This window comes from Eulemur rufifrons, chromosome 10, assembly GCF_041146395.1.
Source record: "Eulemur rufifrons isolate Redbay chromosome 10, OSU_ERuf_1, whole genome shotgun sequence".
In the NCBI taxonomy this organism is placed as follows: Eukaryota; Metazoa; Chordata; class Mammalia; order Primates; family Lemuridae; genus Eulemur; species Eulemur rufifrons.
Genome location: NC_090992.1, coordinates 27,868,640 through 27,887,478, shown reverse-complemented (window position 1 = coordinate 27,887,478; position 18,839 = coordinate 27,868,640). Strand labels below are relative to the sequence as shown.

At 42.2% G+C, this 18,839-nt stretch overlaps 1 protein-coding gene across 2 annotated transcripts; it reads left to right on the top strand.

Annotated features, from left to right (window-relative positions):
* Positions 1 to 3,391: 3,391 nt before the first annotated feature.
* CNOT8 (CCR4-NOT transcription complex subunit 8) lies at positions 3,392 to 18,453 on the top strand. 2 transcript variants are annotated; one of them, XM_069484325.1, is made up of 7 exons: positions 3,759 to 3,915; positions 8,292 to 8,475; positions 9,678 to 9,871; positions 13,047 to 13,208; positions 14,182 to 14,326; positions 15,150 to 15,260; positions 16,933 to 18,453. In XM_069484325.1, the coding sequence occupies exons 2-7, from the start codon at positions 8,359 to 8,361 to the stop codon at positions 17,080 to 17,082; spliced, it is 879 nt and encodes a 292-aa protein (XP_069340426.1). In that variant the 5' UTR covers positions 3,759 to 3,915; positions 8,292 to 8,358; the 3' UTR covers positions 17,083 to 18,453. The 2 variants fall into 2 exon arrangements, with proteins under 2 accessions (XP_069340427.1, XP_069340426.1); XM_069484326.1 differs by lacking the exons at positions 3,759 to 3,915; positions 8,292 to 8,475; positions 9,678 to 9,871 and adding an exon at positions 3,392 to 3,671.
* The last annotated feature ends 386 nt before the right edge of the window (positions 18,454 to 18,839 follow it).

The window sequence follows — 18,839 nt, the reverse complement described above, 5'->3', positions numbered from 1 at the left end:
CCTTCTGTCCTCATCTCTGCCTAAATGCCACCTCTTCCCAGACCTCCATCTAATTTTCCCTAATCCAGTCATTCTTTGTCACTTTATTCCATTAGTTTCCTTCATGATACTCGATCACAATTTCTTTCTTTCTTACTTTTTTTTTTTTGAGACAGAGTCTAGCTCTGTCGCCCGGCTAAAATGCAGTGGCATCATCATAGCTCATTGCGACCTCAAACCCTGGGCTCAAGTGATCCGTCTTGCCTCAGCCTCCCAAGTAGTTGGGACTCCAGGCGAGAGCCATGACACCTGGCTAATTTTTCTATTTTTTTGTAGAGACAGGATCTTATTCTTGCTCAGACTGGTCTGGAACCCCTGAGCTCAAGCTATATCCTCTACCTTGGCCTCCCAGAGTGCTAGGATTACAGCCACTGTGCCTGGCCATTATTTTTTTTTATTTCTTACTTGAATGCTTGCTTACTTGCTCTGTCAATCCCTGCCACCAAATGCTAACCTCCGCGAGGCCAGGAACCATGTCTGCTTCATTCACCAGTGTATCCTCCAGGGTCAACATGGGGCCCAATCACAGCAAATGGACCATAAACAACACTGACTGGAGGAACACCTATTCCTGCATACTGGACTAGGAATCAGAAGATTCAAATCCCAGTCCTATCTCTGGGAGCTAGCTGGCTTTAATCAAGTTATTTAATTTCTTTCTGTGACATTAGGGGATGTATTGGTTAGAACATTTTTATGGACCCTCTCAGCTTTGGATATTTAAAGGTCTATGATTATTATAGGTAGATTTTGAAATGTGGTTACTTTAGTAGACTCTAAGGAAGAAGAAGCAAAGTCGAATAAGATATGAATAAAGTAGATTTGATATTTATTTCCAGATTTGAAAAAATGAACTCTGAGAACATTTTGGAAACTTTAAATCATTATAGATCAGAGGATTTTTCTTTTTGGTTGTAATCAAAATAATACTTGAACGCATAGTCATGAAACATGACCCTCTATATTTAAGGGAAGTTTGATGATCTGTTTATAATTTCTAGGAGCAAGAAGAAGGTATTTGTATTATGTAGGAAAAGCAGGGACAACACACCTTCAAAAGCAGGAAGTTAACCCCAAATGCAAAAAGAAAAAAAAAAAGCCAATTGGGTGCATTCTGCAGTTAAACATATAATCTGATAATAGACAACATTATACAAAGTGACAGACCTTGGCTGGGGGGGGGGACTTAAAAAATGTAATCAGTCAATTGATAGGCATCCAGTGTGTCAGGTTTTTGAGCTGTGGGCCCAGAAAGTGATTTATAGTGGTACTAACCTGGAGGCATTTACCTTCCTCTCCACTTTCAGAATATTTCAAACCCAGATATATATTTTGGATTTGATCTCCCTACACATATTGTACTTTTACAAAATGCATTATGTTAGATTTATTTAGAATTGGGAATAACAGGAAGGCTTGGCTGGCTGGTTCTTAAGAAGACCGATTTTACAACCAGTGTTTTTCAATTTTTTTAAACCTATACTCTCCCAACTGAGACTTTTTTCAAACCTGACCTCCTATAGTTTGCAGTTCAAAAAATAATAGGTTTTCTCAAATATGAAATTATATTATTGAATATACTGTTTTCCAACTATACTCTCATCATTCATTCGGGGCCTCCCATCAAGAATCAGTAACTTCCACAATTGTTCGAATTCTGCAATAGCTCACATATAACATAAAATCCATTGTTTAAAAATTTAAAACACTCCAACGCCTCCTGAAATACCACCCATCTGTGTTTTATATTTCTCTTCAATAATCTGAGACATGAACACCCAGTTCTGGGTGAGGGGTGGTGGTGGGGATGGAGAGGGTGCTTCCTGTTTCATTGTTTCAGTGCCCACCAGGCCCGGTGCTGCAGGAAAAAAACAAAATTCCAAGAAAGGACTGTGGAGGCTGCTCTTCGTGTGACTAGTGCCTGTCTGGGAGGGCCAGCCTTTCTTGAATCTAATCGCAAGTGGGTGAAAGGATATTAGAAACCCACAGAACTGACTGGGGGAAGGGTGTCTTGCCTGCTTTCTCCATCGCCGTATCCCTCAACCGAATGATTGTTAGTCCTGCAGCGGAGCTAATAAACATTGACTACTGCAGAGAGAACAGTCCAGAAACAATTATTTATTGAACGCTCTCATGTATCTTCCTCGGTGCGGGGTGTTTTTCCACTTATTCACTATTTAATCTTCACGACAATCTTGAGAGACAGTCATACGTATCCCTATTTTATAGATAAGGAGACACACACATTTGGACGGGAGAAGAGGAAGAGTGGAGTTCAGAAAGTGCAATCGATGCTCTTACCCTAGAGGCCGGAGCTGGGAGTTCACCTCCCTGGAGAATACCTTTCGGGAATCCCATTGGAAATTGCCGCCTAAGGCCAGCTCCGCATCCAACCTCGCAAATGGAAGTAGGATATTGGAGAATCCCCTTAGGAAGAAATGTTTAAAAGTGCAAAGAGAACAGTAGGAAGGCCACTCGCCGGTCACGAGGGGTACACTGGCCGCAGGCTTATCGACAATCCCCTTCTAGTAAAAGCACCTGGGACTACGACTAGACCTGCGCTCGGGCCGTCCCCACGTCCTCTCAGGGACTGAGGCGGAGCGCCTGCGAGAGTGACAGTGAGGGCGGTCCCCAACTGATGGCAGTGTGCGAGAAGTCGGGGCTTTGTCTTCTTCCCCACTGCTGCAGAACACGAGGCTGTGGCGCGTCCCAGCCTGGTCACGCGCTACCCAGGGCAGGCGCTGGCAAAGAGCCCTCTCTCCAAGCAGGATTAAAAGAGAATCAAGGGGCTGGCAGCGTGGCCGCAGGAGCTCCTGGGCTAGGCCGGGACCCCGCGGCTCTGGAAACCACAATGTATCGGGCCCACTGCTCGTCCGCCGAGGTCTCTGGGCTTCGTGAAAGGCCCGGCGGGCACATCCCCCTCTGGAAGCGCTTCCTCTTTGTAACTCGAGCAGGCCTTGGCAGGCCAGTTGCTATGGCAACGCGCCTCTCCCGGCTGTGTGAGGCAGGGAGGGAGGCGGGCCTCGGCGGACGTCACCCAGACTCGCTTTGGGGGTGCTGCTCCAGCCCCAGCGAATTGTTTGCCGGAAAGGAACCCGCGAGGTAGATGCTTTGTAAGTGAGGGAATCTAGGGGGCCGCATTAGCACAGAAGGAGGGATCAGGCTCTCTCCCCATCAACCTCCCCCTAAGTCCTTTCCTGCCAACGATCTTAACAGTCCCTCAAAGCAGGGAGGAGGGGGCGTTGAAATTTGAGCGATTTGGTCCGACGGGCCACGCCCTTTCCTATTTCTAGGGCCACGCCCACGGGGGGGGTGGCTAGTTCTAGGCCACGCCCCTTCCTTGGGCGCGCGGAAGGAGAAGCGAAATGGAGGAGGAGCACGAGCAGTGTTTGGACTGAGACAGCGCAACTAATCGCGCGAAGAAGGCCTAGGGCGAGCCGTCTTCCGCATGCGTCCTTCGAGGCCGCCCCGCCCCACCTTTTTCGCGGCGCCGTTTTGTTTCTGCGCCTGCGCGCTGCTCCCCGCGAGCGCCCGGGCTGAGCGAACACGCACAGAGTCACCGGGGCGCGCAAAGGGGGAGGAGCGGGCATGAGCAGGCGCGCGCGCGCGTCTGGAGTGACTCTAGAGAGCAGGCGAGTCGGGAGGATCGGGTGGATAGAGTGGTACAGCCAGGTTGCTTGTGGGCGGTACGTAAGGTCGCTCTGGGCACGAAGGCGCCCATCTCACTGGCTCGCTCGGTTCCAGGAGCGGATCCGGGGCAGAGGGAGGAGAGCTCCGGGTCAGGGGCCGCCGTCTCCGCCGCTGCCGCCGCTGCTGCTGTCGGGGATTCAGCCCGCCAGTCCGCCAGCCAGCGCTTCGCGGGCCCTGCTGGTCAGGGTAAGAGGCTCCGTGCTTCTTGGAGAGAAGAGCGTGAGATAAAACAGTGTGGGAGGCCATCGGGGGCCTGTGGGAGGAAGGCGAGTGAGGGGCAGGGTGTTGAGAAGGGGAACAAACCCACCGAATAGTAGTAATAACCACCAGTACACGATAATAATGTTCTAGTGATATGTGGCAGAACTTTACGAAGCACCTTATATACTTCATTCTGTTTAACCCCTACTGCAGTCCTCCGAGGTGCATACTATTATCAAACCCATTTTACGTGATAGGAAGACTGAGGCACGAAAGACGTGATTTATGCAGGCCCACACAGCTAGGACGTGGCCTGGCCTGGCTTCGAACTTAGGTCTGTCTGTTGCTAAGGTCTGTAATTTTAACATCTTTACTTTACAAAAAATAAAACAAAACAAAAAGGAAGAATGGGGTGTTAGAAGGAGGAGGGGAGGGCTGAGTGTAGTTTGAAGTGAAAGGATGATCCTGAACGGGAAGAGAATGATGACGGGAGACAGAGCGGACTTGAGTTTGGAACCTTGCGAGCCTCCCCCTTCTAACTCTCCGCCGCTTCCTTAGTTCTTGCGGCCCCACAACTTTTCTTTGCTGATCCCATGGCTTTTTGAACCAGAGTCGTTGCTGTGGCTGAGTCAGCTCACAGACCCGGGGGCCACTCGGATGGTTTTAAGAAACATTTGAACTACGGCTGAGTCCAGGGCAGTGTTTTCCGACACTCTTTGGGGGTGGGCGAGGGCCAGAGGATGGCGGCGGCTGTGTATAGAGAGGACCCTCTTCGGCGCTGTTGCCTTTTTTTCTAACGTGCTACTTCCTTTTTCCATCTTAAATCATGCACGGTAAAGCCTTTGTTCAATCCTCTAGAATAGGGAAGTGATGCCTGTTGTTTCCTTGCACGCTTAGGCTTAAACAAAACAAAACCAGAAAAACCACGCTCAACCTAACGTTCTTCTCCCGAGCAAGGCCTGGTGATCTGGAATGCTTGCAGAGAAAACTTTTTGGTGGCTTTATCATTAATTGCTCTTCAGAGCTTTCCTGGGTAAATAAGGAACTCTGTTTTGGAGAAGTTTACACGGTTGGTAGGTCAACCGGAGCTATCTGAACAGATTGCACTGCAGGTGAGCACAGGGCAGGGACCTCAGTAATTCGTAGGGGTGTGTGTTGGTGAAAACCTTTGCCTCTCGCACAGTTTCAATATGTAGCTCATGTGGGAGTTAAGTTTTTAAGTCAACCTGTGAGGCACACACTGCATGTGATCAAAATTATCCTCAAAAATACCCTAGGGAGGTGTAAAGTTTGAGATTGCAATCCTGTTTCCGACTAAATCAACCACAGTTTTTCCTTCAGCTTTGAAATTTGTTACTGTTTCTTTGGTTGAAACCAGATAAAGGAATTAGGTTACCTTTAGGGTCTGTGGTGGGCAAATAAACATATTTGAAAAGCTTAGAGTCATGATGCATGAGAGATGCTTGGCCTGAGGAAGCTTAAAAGGAAGAAGACAAACCAAGGGAACAGTTTGTTTGTGGTGCCTATCTTGCGCTCATTCTGGAGCATGTGCTCACTAAGTGGAAAGTGGCAGGCAGACTTGCTGGTATTAAAGTTGCTATTTTCTCTCTTTTGTGGCCTGCATATTCAGTAATTTGACTTGCTATGTTAAATATGCGTGGTGTAATTCCTTTTTAATTTTTCGGTGGGACTAAGCTATTGTTTATTTCTTTTCTTTTCTTTTTTTTTTTTTTTTTTGAGACAGAGTCTCACTTTGTTGCCCAGGCTAGAGTGAGTGCCGTGGCGTCAGCCTAGCTCACAGCAACCTCAAACTCCTGGGCTCAAGCGATCCTACTGCCTCAGCCTCCCGAGTAGCTGGGACTACAGGCATGCACCACTATGCCTGGCTAATTTTTCTATATATATATATTTTTAGTTGTCCATATAATTTCTTTCTATTTTTAGTAGAGACGGGGTCTCGCTCTTGCTCAGGCTGATCTCGAACTCCTGACCTTGAGCAATCCACCCGCCTCGGCCTCCCAGAGTGCTAGGATTACAGGCGTGAGCCACCGCGCCCGGCCAATTGTTTATTTCTTGACAGATTTCCTAGCTAAGGGTTTATTAGTGCAATAGTTTCTTACATGTTTTTGCCAGTGGTTGACTTGTGCGGTTCCCGTATGTCAGATATGTGTAGCAATTACTACCTTTTTTTTTTTTTTGAGACAGAGTCTCACTCTGTTGCCCGGACTAGAGTGCTGTGGCGTCAGCCTAGCTCACAGCAACCTCAAACTCCTGGCCTTAAGCAATCCTTCTGCCTCAGCCTCCCAAATAGCTGGGACTACAGGCATATGCCACCATGCCCGGCTAATTTTTTCTCTATATTTTTAGTTGTCCAGCTAATTTCTTTCTATTTTTAGTAGAGACAGGGATCTCACTCTTGCTCAGGCCGGTCTTGAACTCCTGACCTTAAGTGATCCACCTGCCTCGGTCTCCCACAGTGCTAGGATTATAGGCATGAGCCACCACACCCGGCTATGATTAGCTTTTTAATAGTGGTTGCATTTTTTTTTCTTTTCATATTTTTTTTTCCTTTTTTCTGCCCCATGTGATCTGCAGGAAACAATGGTTAGCTTTTTATTAATGGAAACAAATCCCTTTGTAAATGGAGTTCAAAGGTGTTTTTTGCTTGTGTCCCTTTTGTTGGTTTTGTTTTTATGGAAACCATTTTTCAAAAACCCATGAGTGTAATACCTATCCCTTCTCCTAAAGTAGTTTATGGTTGTGTTCAAAATGATGCCAAAGAGGAATTGCATTAATTTCAGTTAGGGAAATAAGAAAGTGGCACTGATTTAACATTAAATGTGCATAGAAAATAGTTTTAAGCTCTTTTGCAGGGGAAAATCTTAAGCAAAATTAAGAAACTAATATTCTGAGCCCCAGCATTTTCTTAATTATGGTCAGATAGTGTGATTTAGTCTGAATTCAGTCTGAACTCCACTGTTTTCCTTTTTTGTTCATTTACAAGCCTTTAATAGAACAAAAACAGGAGAATAAATTGATTCTGCTTTTAAGAAGTTCCCACCTATATTTGTTGGGGAGATACCACATAATAACTATAATTTCAGAGAAACATCTATAGAAGTGTAGGATACCTTGACTAGATGGAATCTTCAAGGGTTGCTGACAAACCAAAAGATTTCTCAGAAATTTCTCAGAGAAATAATGCTACTCGATGCCAATTTTGTTTTGTTCCAGATTCTCATTGTTGCATTTCCCAACCTTGAAAGTAGAAAGCAAAGATTTTCTTTACTTGGTCCTTTGGAAACCACTTATATTCATTTTACTGTTTCTAGGAATTTTCCCTTAAATACATACACTGGAGCCCACTATTGTGTTGAGGATCCATGTAGTAGGGTTGCCTTAGAAGTAAACACCCTTATGATAAGCTCCGCTTTTGGTCTTTTTATAACTAAGCCCCTCATGTTGAGTTTGCTGTGATAACAACATTACTCTGAGGTTTAACTAGAAATACTTTCCCCTCCCCAATTTTCTCCCGAAAAATGAATTATTCTGTTTCTAGTTGAATTATTTATACCTGCCAGCTTTATTCTTATTGTTGAATTGCTTAGTTTATTATTATATGTTTAAAGGTAGATGTTAATAACCCAAATTCTGATTTTCATTGTGCTTTATTTTATCAAGGTTCAAATTAGCAAGTGGGAATGGTGTTTACCACTTAAATCCCTTACTTCGTGATCCATTTGCTCAAATCTAAAGAGGCACTATGTTGTTAGTTAATTGCCTTTGGTTGTATTTGACTTTTGCATTGTGGGGAAAAAGAATTTCCTTTTTAGGGGGATCAAAAGGAGAGCCCCATGCCGATATTCACGATATGGTGGAAAGACTTGAGTGTGAGAGATCAGGTCGACATTCTTTCAGGCTTTTGGAGATCCCAGGTACATTTAAAATGGCTGAAGTGATTCCATTAGGAATGTTTCCAAGATTTGGTATCTGTGATGTGAAAGTCGTGGTTAAAGGCACGTTTGTGGTAGCGGCACTGTTTTAGTCTTTGGATAGTCTGCAGAGGGATGAAAAACTGGTTTAGGGTCGTGGTTTCACTTTGCTAGAGGGCTTCATGGGCAAAGGTTTCTTCAGTAACTTTAGTTTCTTCAGGAAAGAAGTGTGTGTGTGTGTGTGTGTGTGTGTGTGTTTTGACAAAGTAGGTTTCCCTATCATGTAAAATGGAGAATAAATATAATGATCTTAATGTTTTAGCAAACTGATGAAGTTATGGTAAATTATTATTTTGATGTCAATGTTTTGTTCATGTCTTATGCCAGTGTGTAAACTTACGTGATTTCAAAATATGTTTTTGAATCTAGATCAAACACTGTCTGGCTTGTCCTCCAAAACTAGTTAGCTGAAAGCGACTTCTCAGGTTTCTTCAGGATGCCTGCAGCACTTGTGGAGAATAGCCAGGTTATCTGTGAAGTATGGGCCAGCAATCTAGAAGAAGAGATGCGGAAGATCCGAGAAATAGTCCTCAGTTACAGTTATATTGCCATGGTAAGGAGCTCTACTCTATTTAACTCGCCCTCTTTTTATTTTTTTATTTTTAGAGATGAGGGTCTTGCTATGTTGTCCAAGCTGGAGTGCAGTGGATATTCACAGGCACAACCATATTGCACGGCAGCTTTGAACTCCTGGGCTCAAGTGCCTCAGCCTCCCAAGTCGCTGGGATACAGGCTCACGGCAACATGCCCAGCTTGATTTACCTTGTAGGGGATTAGGGAATGTTTAATATGAGATTTTGAAAAGAAATCATCATATTTCACTAAAGCCATGGTAAAATAAACTTGATGAAAGTTTGTGTTGTGTTTATGGAACATCAAGGTAGCCAGTGCCTCTGAGAAAGATAGGACCTCTAGCGCTTAGATTTTTTTGCAGCGTTACTGTGTTTAAGTCTTTGAAGCAGAAGTTATGTCAGCCTGTAGGGCACATCTATTCCACAGATATGGTGAATTTGTACAATGTTTTAAAAAATTTGTTGCCAGCATTTAAAAATCAAGAGACCTCACTTAAATTCCAGATTTCTGGCATCTCTGGAAACAAATGGGAAGATCTGGCAGTGTATGGTACACATCACTGCCTGACGTTGAGTGGCTGCAGAGGGAGATGAGTGTTGTGGTGATGTTAGGAGCCTCCTGCAGAAAGGCACGTGCTCTCTGTTTTTCTCTAGTCCCTGTTACTTGTTACCATTTTCATGCCCAGCTCGCTTTACTCCTTGCCATTATTAGCTGCTTGGAGTTTGTGACTCTGCTTTAGAGATTAATTATTGAATTAAGTCCTTAGCCTGGTATTCAGAACTCCATGATCTCGTTTGAGTCTTTATATTCCAGCTAAACATGGCTCTTTATAATTTTTTCTGAATGGCTATTTCACTTCCATTTGTATTTGTATTTTTATTCATATGTTGTTCTCAACCTAGAATGTTCTCAGTTGACTACATATCTACCTATAGTTACTCAGCTACTTCTGTTCACATCCTGCTTATTTAGGATCATTAAATTGTTGTGCAAAGCTTCATGATTCTAGTGCTTCTTTAGTAGATACCAACAAGGTCAGTATTTTAAGGAAGAATTTTATGCCCAGGCTTGGGACTTGACATGTAACTTTTGTAAATTGAGGTAAAATTTTATTTATAAATTATCAATTCAACATCCACTATTTTGTGAAATCTTACATTGAGAGACTTTTTCCTTTTCCAGGACACAGAATTTCCAGGTGTTGTGGTACGACCAATTGGTGAATTTCGTAGTTCCATAGATTACCAGTATCAGCTTCTGCGGTGCAATGTTGACCTTTTAAAAATTATCCAGCTGGGCCTTACATTCACGAATGAGAAGGGAGAATATCCTTCTGGAATCAACACTTGGCAGTTCAACTTCAAATTTAACCTTACGTAAGTGTTTGAGACACCTCTCAGTGTTGTGCTCAGGTTCCACTACATTGTGCAGACCAATTTCTAACTGTACTAATTTTAAGTTTTGTTTCTGCTGAACCGAGGTAGGTGTTAAAGTCAAACAGAGGATGGAATAGGAAATCTCAGAAAGTAAAGTCCTTCTCTATGAAGTTCACAGAAAAAGTAAAATACAAATAAAAGAAGATAAAGCTCTATTTGAAGAACTCTTACAGCTCAATGATTACATTATGGGCAAAAGATCTGAATAGACATTTCTTTTCTTTCCTTTTTTTTTTTTTTTTTTTTTTTGAGACAGAGTTTCACTCTGTTGCCTGGGTTAGAGTGCCGTGGCGTCAGCTTAGCTCACAGCAACCTCAGACTCCTGGACTCAAGCAATCCTTCTGCCTCAGCTTCCCGAGTAGCTGGGACTGCAGGCATGTGCTACCATGCCTGGCTAATTTTTTCTATATATTTTTTAGTTGTCCAGCTAATTTTCTTTCTATTTTTAGTAGAGATGGGGTCTCGCTCTTGCTCAGGCTGGTCTTGAACTCCTGAGCTCATACGATCCGCCCGCCTCAGCCTCCCAGAATGCTAAGATTACAGGCGTGAGCCACCGCGCCCAGCCTGAATAGGCATTTCTTTCTTTTTTTTTTTTTTTTTTTTGAGACAGAGTCTTGCTCTGTTGTCCGGGCTAGAGTGAGTGCCGTGGTGTCAGCCTAGCTCACAGCAACCTCAAACTCCTGAGCTTAAGTGATCCTACTGCCTCAGCCTCCCGAGTAGCTAGGACTACAGGCATGCGCCACTATGCCCGGCTAATTTTTTTCTATATATATTTTAGTTGGCCAGATAATTTCTTTCTATTTTTTAGTAGAGACGGGGGTCTCACTCGTGCTCAGGCTGGTCTCAAACTCCTGACCTCGAGCGATCCACCTGCCTCGGCCTCCCAGAGTGCTAGGATTACAGGCGTGAGCCACCACGCCTGGCCTGAATAGACATTTCTTGAGAGATGATATACAAATGGCCCATAAGCACATGAAAAGATGCTCAGCATTATTAGTCATTAGGGAAATGCAAATCAAAACCACATTGAGATACCACTTCACACCTATTAGAATGGCTATGGCCAGAAAGACACGATAACAAATGTTGGTGAGAGTGTGGAGAAATTGGAACCTCCATACGTTGCTGCTGGGAATATAGAATTTTTTGGGAAATTTTAGAAAATAGTTTTGCACTTCTTCAAAAGGTTAAACATAGAGCTCCATGTGACCTAGCAGTTCCACCCTAGGCATACATGTACTTAAGAGAAATGAAACATATGTCCATGTAAAAACTTGCACATGAGTTTTCATAGCAGCATTATTCATAATAGCCCCAAAGTAGAAATAATTCAAATGTCCATGCACTGGTGAATGGATAGATAAAATGCGGTATATCCATGCAATGGCATGTTATGGGGCGATAGAAAAGAACGAAGTACTGATACAGGCTACAGATGATGAACCTTGAAAACATTGTGCTACGGGAAAGAAGCCAGATGACATATATAGTATGATTCCACTTATAAGAAATGCCCAGAATAGGTATATCTATACAAAATAGATTAGTGGTTATTTAGAGTAGGGGATAGGGAGGGATTGGGGGTAATGGGAAGTGACTGCTTAATGGATATTGGATTGCTTTTCAAGATGATAAAAATGTTCCATAATTAATTGTGATGGCTGCATAACTATGTGACTATACTAAAAATTTCTGAATCATAAACTTTAAATGAGTCAATTGTTTGGTATTTGAGTGAATTATATTTTAAAGCAGTTTAAAATAATAAAAAAGTCTAGTCTCTACTTGTAGTTATGAGATGAGTGTTTAAATTGTAGATCTGTCATTGCTTAGCTGGTGATTTTGGGTCAGTCATTTCACCTTCTGTAATTCAGTTTTCTTATCTATAAAACAGGGTTTTTAGAACCTATCATAATAGAAGTATGATATAAAATAGGTGTTTATAAAGGGCAGTTGAATCTGAAGCCTATCTGATAATAGGCAAATTTTGATGTAATTTAAAGAAATTTTGGTAAAAAATATAACATTTACCATCTTAATTGTTTTAAAGTGTATAGTTCAATAGTGTTAAAAAATTCACATTGTTATGAAAGATTTCTAGAACTTTTTAATCTTGTAAAACTGTACCCATTAAACAGCTCCCCTTTTCTCTCTCTCCTAGCTTTTTGTAACCACCATTCCACCTTCTGTTTCTACACTATTTTTTTTTTTTTAAAAAGGGTCTTACTATTGATGAGGCTAGCCTTGAACTCCTGGGCTCAAGAAGAGATCCTCCTACCTCAGCCTTCTAGGTAGCTGGGACTACAGGCCCACATCACCATGCCTGGCTAATTTTTAAATGTTTTGTAGAAATGGGGTCTTGTTTTGTTTCCCAGGCTGTGGTCTTGAACTTCTGGCCTTAATCGGTCCTCCTGCCTTGGCCTCCCAAAGTGCTAGTATTACAGGTGTGAGCCACTGTGCCCAGCCAACATTGATTTTTAATTTCATGGAAAAAAGTTAAGATTGTAATGGTTTTCTTTCTGATTGTCTAACCCAAGCAAATGAAAATCTAGTGGAAAAAGAGTTCTTTAGCTTATTTCCCTGCTTTTGTGTTACGTGATATTATATTTCCGTGGTTAAATTAATGGATGTATCTTTACAATGGAGTATTATGCCAGAGTTACAAAGGATGTGTTATGAGTATGGATCTGGAAAGATGGTCAATGATGTATAGATGTAGGGTTATAGGTGTGTATGTGTAGATAGAGAAAATAGTCTGGAAGAACCTATAAACTGTTAAATCTGTGGGGTAGCATTATAAGAACATTAATTTTTTTCATCTTTTGCTATTTTTAATATTTTTGTGTTGGTTTTGTTTTTAAAAATAATGAGTAAATGTGGATTTTTTTATAATTAGAAAATTTAGTCGGGGGGGGATCCCATTTTCCATCTGTCACAGAAGTAAGATGATCTTTGCTTGCTTGCTGAAATGCTAGAAAGAATGAACTGACCTGTTCTTAATTATGAAAAGCATTTCAAGATACTTGTGCTATAATTGTAAGGTAATGGTAATATTCTTGCCCACTACTTCTGTTTGATTATCCACCAGCTAATAAGTGAACACTTTGTTTTTTAGAGAGGACATGTACTCCCAGGATTCCATAGATCTCCTTGCTAACTCAGGACTGCAGTTTCAGAAGCATGAAGAGGAAGGGATTGACACATTGCACTTTGCAGAGCTGCTTATGACATCAGGAGTGGTTCTCTGTGACAATGTCAAATGGCTGTCATTTCACAGGTCAGTCCCAGAGAATATGTGTCTTTCTTGCTTTGGCAACGCTGGAGCAGGGAATTGAATCATTAGTCATTTTTGCAGTGCAGTTGGCTCTATTCTAGTCATCAGTAGCAGTTAGAAGATGAAATTTAAGTTTTAACTTAAATTTAAGTTGTGTTTTAGTTTTTCAGAAAATACTTTGGTGCTCATACTGGTTTGGGTCACACAGTATTGGGCTCTATCCTGTGGCCATCAGTGGGTATACTTTAACTCCAAGTGGAAATAGGGAGGGTGGAAAGGGTTGTGGCACTTGTTTGTCTTTTAAATGGCTGTCCTGGAGTTTCCCAGGTAATTGAAAGCCTGATTCCTCTTAGGAGATGTTATTTTACCTTTTCTGTACTTCTGGATTTTTGACAAATCAAATTCACATTTATAAACCCTTGGTTTCGGGCCGGGCGTGGTGGCTCACGCCTGTAATCCCAGCACTCTGGGAGGCCGAGGTGGGCGGATCGTTTGAGCTCAGGAGTTCGAGACCAGCCTGAGCAAGAGCGAGACCCCATCTCTACTAAAAAATAGAAAGAAATTATATGGACAGCTAAAAATATATATAGAAAAAATTAGCCGGGCATGGTGGCTCATGCCTGTAGTCCCAGCTACTCGGGAGGCTGAGACAGGAGGATCGCTTGAGCTCAGGAGTTTGAGGTTGCTGTGAGCTGGGCTGACGCCACGGCACTCACTCTAGCCTGGGCAACAGAGTGAGACTCTGTCTCAAAAAAAAAAAAAAAAAAAAAAAAAAAACCCTTGGTTTCTCTTACAGATCTCCCACATTAGTCTTGTATTTAATAGAAAGTTCAGATTACAATAGGATAAACTGCTCTGGAAAACTAAAAGTCCCTAACACAAAGTATTGTCATAAGCTTTGAGAAATAAAGTGGTTTCACGCTGGGGCCTGGTAACTGCTGCTTGTTTACCTCCATGCTTCATTCTTCCCTTGTAGTGGCTATGATTTCGGCTACATGGTAAAATTGCTTACGGATTCTCGTTTGCCAGAAGAGGAACATGAATTCTTTCATATTCTGAACCTTTTCTTCCCATCAATTTATGATGTGAAATACCTGATGAAGAGTTGCAAAAATCTTAAGGTATGCAATATGTTTCTTAATACCAGTAACAAAAAAAAAAAGAAAAGACCAAAAAAGCAGGCTTATTTTGCTTTATCACTCTGTGTTCAGCATACATTCTTGAGTGCCTGCTAGGCATCAGTGATGGGCTAGGCAGGTGTTAATAGAGAGCTGATTTGCACAGGTGTTTGTGTGGTTGGTAACTTTAACCAGGAAGCCCTCTGCTCCTCTTATTGTAAGGCAGGTATTCTTCACTTGAGGCCTGTGAACATAGTTAGCAGCATGAGATATATGTGCAATTTGTTAGGGATGGGGTCTACTGTAGTGTACCAGATTTTCAACGGAGGGGTTCATTTGCTCTTGCTATGTTGCTCAGGCTGGCCTTGAACTCGTGGGCTCAAGTGATCCTCCTGCCTCAGCCTTCTGAAAACTGAGACTATAGGCATGCGCCACTGCACCTGGCTATCAGGGGGGCTCTTAACCCTAGAAAGTTTAAGAACTCACTACTCAAATTATTGACATAAGGGTTTACTGTCTAGGATTGGATTGACATTTACTATTTCCTTAACCTTGTTTTTCAGTAGTTTTGATTTTAAAGGCAGAGGTGTGGCAAAATTAACAGTATAGAAAAGAAAGGAACAAAAAGTAGACTGTAACACAGTGTATCATTTGGAAAAAGGGAAGAAGAGTTAAGGGGTAAAAAGGGGATGTTAAGGCCTATTAAGTAAATGGCTTGTTCCCACTCCTTGCCATCAGAATTAAGTGAACTTACGAATGGACTTAGTTGACTCCAGTGGAGGTATGTTGGGTCTGTAATATTATCTTTGTTTTCCTACATCTCCAGGGAGGTCTTCAGGAAGTAGCTGATCAGTTGGATTTGCAGAGAATCGGAAGGCAGCACCAGGCAGGATCAGACTCGCTGCTGACAGGAATGGCGTTCTTCAGGATGAAAGAGGTAAGCTTCCTCGAATGCGAGGGCCTCTCTGCTACTTGCTGAAGGCTAAGGAGGTGGGTGATCTTTGTGGGCTGAAGTTTGTTGAACATTTATAGTTTCTTTTAGAAGTTCATGGTCACTTTGAAAGCATTTGTTTTTTGTTTGTTTGTTTGTTACGGTGTTCATCATATCAAATGTAGTTTGAGAGGCAAAAGCAGCTTTCTGAAGTGGAAGCCACTTTAGAATACCCAAGTATTCTTGAGCATACCCACATCCAGAAGTGTACTTGGTATTCCTAGCAACTCTCGTCTTTTCAACTATTTGCTATTTGCTTTTCTTCTGATTTCTTTTCTTTTTTTGAAATGGGATCTCACTCTGTCACCCAGGGTGGAGTGTGCACAGGCTGCAGTGCAGTGGCACAGTCATAGCTCGCTGTAACCTTGAACTCCTGGGCTCAAGCAGTCCTCCTGCCTCAGCCTCCTGAGTTGCTGGGATTATAGGTGTAAGCCACCACGGCTGGCTACTTTTTAAAAATTTTTTATAGAGAGGTGTCATGTTATGTTGCCCAGGCTGGTCTTGAACTCCTGGCCTCAAGCAATCATCCCACCTCAGCCTCCCAAAGTATTAGGATTACAGGCATGTGCCACTGTGCCTGGCCTCTGATTTCTATAATAGGAATACATTTGTTAGACCACCCATTTATGTTATGCTAAATTCTGTTAATTATTAAATATCATATTGCATTTATTATAACTCATTAGTGAAATGACTCGGTAGTGAGTTTCTTTACTCACACACTCAGGTTTTAAAATGTATTTGAAGAGGTAGAGGGAGTGAGAAGCTACTTTGAAAAATTAAAATGGTGATTTTATTGACACTTTGAGGAACAAATCTCACTAACTGATAACAGAGACATGGATCTCCTTTTCAGAGCCAAGAATGTGGAGAGGGATAGTATGTTTCCTCTTTGTTACTCTTAATTATGAACCACAGCTGTTACCAATACCATGTGCTGGAAAATGTTCTAGGTCAGTAGTTCTCAACTGGGGATGATTTTGCCAGGGTACATTTTGTAATGTCTGGAGACATTTTTGGTTGTCACAATCTGGTGTGGGAGCGTGTTGTGCTGCTGCTGGCCAGGAATGTTGCTCAACAGCCTGTGATATACTGGACAGCCCCCTCACATAAAGAATTATCCTGCCCCAGTAGCACCACGGTTGAGATACCCTGCTGTAAGTGCCTAATGTCTATTATTTCACTGCTCAAAGTAATCGTATTATTATATTATCCCATGTTATAGACTGGGAACCATGGCTTAAAAAAAGTTCGCGTAACTTTGTTAAGGTCACAGAATGCGTCAGTCGGAGTCCAGAGCCCAAGCTCTTGACCGTTGTCCTGCCTGTTAAAGAGAAGGGGGCAGTTGTAGTAAGCAGCGGCAGCACAGGGATTCAGTCAAAAAATTCATGGAAAGCAAAAGTCTGTTCAGAAAGGAGAGCCTTTCCCCTTTAGAGAAAGGAGTGTGAAAATATCATGTATAGGAAAGTTTGGAGCCTTTCTTTGCTAAGTTAGTTTCTTTCTAGTTTGCTAGATTTTCAGAGCTTGAAGAGAGGTGGGAGGTGCTGATGTAGTAGTGTTTGTACTTGGCGTCACTCCTGGCATGATTCTCACCATGGTTCTCTGACCCGTTCTGCAGTTGTTTTTTGAGGACAGTATTGATGATGCCAAGTACTGTGGGCGGCTCTATGGTTTAGGCACAGGAGTGGTCCAGAAGCAGAATGAGGATGTGGACTCTGCCCAGGAGAAGATGAGCATCCTGGCGATTATCAACAACATACAGCAGTGATGGTGGCGGGCTCTGCAGGGTGGGCCTGATCCCAGAGTGGTGCTTACTGTGCTGACTGTGTACTCATCTTCTTTCCTAAGAAAAAAATGCTTCTTTTGAGCAAACTGTACCTACCGTCTGCATCGAGCAGAAAGACTTTTGTTTTACTGAAGACAAAAGATGTCTTTATTTTAGATCCAGAAGAGGGGAGTTTGCTCTGAATTTGTAAACAAGTCTTCCCTGTTCCTCATCCCCGAGCCTCTCCTCTCCGGTTGCCTCCTGCCACCAGCATCCATGGCTCATTTGACAACTTTTTAAATATACAGGACAAGTCTGAAACAAACTAGTAAAATGTATATAACTCTTACCTGTTGTCATTCTTTTTCTTTTAAATTTGTTGCTAATCTCTGATGATGAAGATTCTTGCTATGATTCTCAGCTGAGCTGAGGGCTTCCAGGGAAAATGGAACAAAATGGTGTAATTGTGTAATGGATTATAGATACTGAGTCTTCCTTTCCTTTTCTCACCCTTCTGGAGGACAGTTGCTTTCCTCACACTTTGGTAGTCTTTCTTCATGTATTACTATATGGAAATGAATTGCTTGGTGCTGAAATTTGAAGACTAGATAATGAAACTTTTCTTAAAAGCAAACAATTCTGAATCTGTCTACCCTTCATTTATGAGAAACTCCAGAGTGGGTATTAAGCTGACCACTGAAGTGTCTTTAAGAAGTCTGTGTCCCACTGTGCCACTGAGATATGCTGTCACACATGCATCATCTGAAATCATTTAAAGTTTTCATGTAATAAAGTATCCTGGATTTGATCCTGAAGGAAACCAATAAGATCAGATTTTGGGGTCATAAGTCTGTTGTTTTCAGTGATGTGATTTCAGATGATCACCTGTATTCTCCCACCTGTCTTCCATTTTCCCTGCTTTTTCTTCCAGCAAACATGAGAAGTTTGGGAGATGGATTAATGTGAGTACTGGGAATGTGAGTCTTTAAAAAGTTAGAGTGGTTACATGTAAACAGGGCAATAAAGGAGTTTGGTTTATAGCATTCCCTTGGAGTACTATCCCACAACTGCAGTAAGAAGCTCAGGACTTTTTTTTTTTTTAAAGCTAGTAGTCATTTAAAAAGTACACTGTGTTTTTTTGAATGACTACAGTATGGGAAATTTCAAAAAACCAAAAACCCCTTTGGAATGGTAGAAATAAAACCGGTAACTCACTGAAGTGGATGAATAGTCTTGCATTTTAAAAGCTTATGGAAAAGTCAATTTGAAATGATTCAAAGATGTCAAGTATTATAAGCTGGTATTTAAGATGCTTGTAAATATTATTTATGTTTTTAATTTTGTAAAATAAAGATTTCTTTTTAACCACTGGCATGAAGGTTTGGTCTTTCATGGCTATGAATTGCTGGCTCCGGAAGGAAGAAGACATCTGGAAGATGGTCAATGACATGAGAGCGTCTTGCCTCCATTGTTGCCAAGTTGGCTTGCATACAAAATCTCTCACTTGGTAGGAAACTTTTAATGAGCACCTGTGCAGATGGAATTGTCTTTGCATGTTATACCCTCTGCTGATTGTGGGGCCCTTCTAGGAAATCAGAAATCAGTTTATTTCCTGGGGCCATTGTATTATGTATGGTGGATTAGCTTGTTAATTAGTGGGATTCTTTTATGCAACTTGAACTTCAGATATACTAGACTTGGCTCGGGACTTTGTGCCTTTTCTATTGGCACAAAAATGAGGTTGTAAAAAGTCAGATACA